The following is a 2725-nucleotide window of genomic DNA, read 5'->3' as shown; positions in this document are numbered from 1 at the left end:
CTCCCGTTTGGCTGAATTCCCTGCTCCCAGATCCTACCCATTGCAATTCCAGGGCACCAAACATACAGCAGTATGGGCACAGGTGAAGAGGTGACATTCAATCCAAAAGACAAAAGCCTGCTCCTTTTCAGAGCTTATCAGCAAGAACAGTGTGGGCCGGCTTTGTCTCAGGGAGGAGGAGGTCTGGTGGAACCACCTGGCCCAGGCTGTACGGCCAGTGGCGTGTCTCTTGTTCCCACTAAATGGAGCAGTGCATTTGCAAATGTAAACTTACACAAGAACACGAGTACGTGCCATCTCTAAAAATAATGCTGACTGTCACACACACGCACAAAAGCAGATAGACGTGCCTGTCCCCCACTGAGCCCCAAGGATGGATCTTTCCTATTTGGGAATGGAGGCGAGCTTTAACTCTTTATTGTTATTATTTTTTAGAGAGCCTTTTATTTTTTTCATTTGTATTTTCAGGTTCATGAGGTGCCAGAGACTAGTAAACACTTGGTTGGACATCTGCTTCTGCCCCATTTTATGGACCGGGAGACTGAAGCCTGGTGAGCTGCGTATGGATGGGAAGCAGTTCCCGCCTGAGGCTCTGTTTTTAGTCCAGATAAAGAACCTCTCTGAGTGTGGTCACCTGGCTCATACTGCTTCAGCGGCTCCGTCCCCAGCTCTGGGGTTGGTGGGCATGTCGCAGGTGCTCAGTAAGTGCCAGCTAGGGGGCTATACCCTCCCCGGCCCACACAAAGGCTGCACCTGCTGCTGCTCTCCCTGCTCCCTTGCTGCCTCCCCCCACCCTCCTGTGCACAGTGGGCAGTGCCCTGGAAGAAGCAGAGATCCCCACGGAGTCCTCAGGGTGTGCAAGGGATGTCCAGAGGCCTCTGCTGTGGTCTGGGCAGGCTTCCCACTCCATGCCAGGGGCAGTCAGGGAGTTAGGGTGAGAGGCAGTGGCCTGCCCAGTCCGCCTGGGCTCAAGTGGTTCTTTACGGCAGCCCTGGGTGCTCAGGGCCACCGTTCCCAGGCTGGCTCAGAGTCACCTAGGAAAAGCACACCTAAGACTCAAATCAGCATGTGCTGTGGGAGGTCCTGTCTGGGGTTCCTGGGAAAGGCTGTTCCCCACAGCTGGTGACGGGTCCTGGGAGCCTCTTGCCCTCCCAGGTTCTCACCTAGGGCCCCTCTGGCCTTCCCTCCTGTTAGATGGTGCTGTCTGCTTTCCTCTATCAGACCCCATCCCCTCAGGGCGAGGCCCAAGCCTGAGTCATCCCTAGGTCCCCCAGAGCCCACACAAACATCTGATGCAGAACAAAGGGTGAGCTTGAGTCCAGCAGAGAGAACTAAGGGGCGCCACCCTCGCAGGGAAAGCAAGAGATGCAAAACTCTGCAACTGCTGACTCCAGAATGGTGAAAGGACTTGTGCCACCCCGGTAGATGCCTCCCGGGTGTGCCACAGCCACTGGAAGGTGGGAGCAACTGAGCCCACAGGCCTAGGACACGGAGCAGGAAACATAGGTCACCCTCTGAGAAGGGACTCTGATGTGAGAGCTCGGAACACCCCATGCCGCATGCCCACCCAGCACAGTTTGGGAGGACAGGGCCTGCTGGGCCAGCGCTCTGAGATGACAGAGCTGGAGACCAGTGTCCCTCTGCCCTTCCTCCCAGCTGCCCATGGGCCGCCGGCAAAGCTCACTCACCTTCTGTGACCCCGATGTAGAACTCTTGAGCGAGCCCCGCTTGAAGGAGCTCATCTCTCTCAGGGAGCCCGTGAGCCGCCCTCCTGACTCCCTTGGGTGGCCGGGCCAGTGGCACGGGGGCTACCCTCCCTGGGTGGACAGGAGCGGAGCCACACGCTTGGTGGCAGCCCCACGCACTAGGCGAGCGGGCCCAGATCCTGGGGTGAGGCCAGCCGGCACTGGGTCAGCCCAGGAGGAGCATGTGCTGGCTTTTGGTGGCCCCTCCTGCCCGACTCCTGACACCACCCCCAACATCTGTAATCAGGCCTAATCCCTCCATCCCCAAAAGGTTTAGAGGGAAGAGATTTAGCAAATGGCGATTGAAAGTAAATCTACTTTGACAAAGTGGTGGCTGCAAAGGGTGGTCAAATGGGAAGGATTTGGGTGTCCCGAAAGGTGCATTGTGAGGGCAGACAGCCCCTCACTGCTGGCATCTGAGGCCCCTTGGAGGGTGGCATCCAGATCCCAGAGGCCCAGTGCCCACCTGGCCGACCATCTGAGTGTCAGAGCAGAATTTGCATCCGGGCCCGGGCCGTGGGTCTCAGCTCTTTCCTTGGAGCCGCCAGTGGGCGTTTTCTCCCCGTTAATCTGGCAGCAACACAGCAAGCCTTCTTCTGCAGATCCTGTGGCCAGAGGCCCGTCTGCTCTGGGCTGCTCTGGCACGTGGGGGTCTCTGTGTCAGTTCCGATTTCCAGGGCGCCTGTCTTGCCCCTCTTAAAGGCAGGTGGGATCATGGGTCTTTGCAGTGCAAGCCTGGCCTGAAGTGTGCCACCCTGGCTGCCGGCCCTCTTCTGTCTCCTACAGGCACATGCGTGTTGTCTCCCACGTGCAAGGGAACAGACTGGAGCTCAGAGAGGACAGGCCATGTATTCCCGTCGTCGTAGAGATTTTTATTTAACGACTGGCATGCTGAAAATATAATAGGAGGCTGTGCAACCCTCATAGCTGTGGGGCCAGGACCCCCCGCCTCCTCTGGGAGGCCTGTTGGTTGTGGAAGT

The 2725-nt window shown here is 57.8% G+C and overlaps 1 protein-coding gene across 1 annotated transcript in view; it reads right to left on the bottom strand.

Annotated features, from left to right (window-relative positions):
* The window catches only part of TRPM1 (transient receptor potential cation channel, subfamily M, member 1), a 149879-nt gene extending 147842 nt beyond the window's left edge, over nucleotides 1-2037 (bottom strand). Inside the window, exon 1 of the mRNA XM_011949247.1 lies at nucleotides 1689-2037. Coding sequence (XP_011804637.1) covers nucleotides 1689-1742 — 54 coding nt within the window. The 5' untranslated portion in view covers nucleotides 1743-2037. The remainder of the gene's footprint in view (nucleotides 1-1688) is intronic.
* Nucleotides 2038-2725: the final 688 nt, after the last annotated feature.

This window comes from Colobus angolensis, unplaced genomic scaffold (genome assembly GCF_000951035.1).
Source record: "Colobus angolensis palliatus isolate OR3802 unplaced genomic scaffold, Cang.pa_1.0 Scaffold294, whole genome shotgun sequence".
NCBI classification, from domain to species: Eukaryota; Metazoa; Chordata; class Mammalia; order Primates; family Cercopithecidae; genus Colobus; species Colobus angolensis.
The sequence above is the reverse complement of the archived record's forward strand: the minus strand, read 5'-3'. Positions and strand labels throughout refer to the sequence as shown.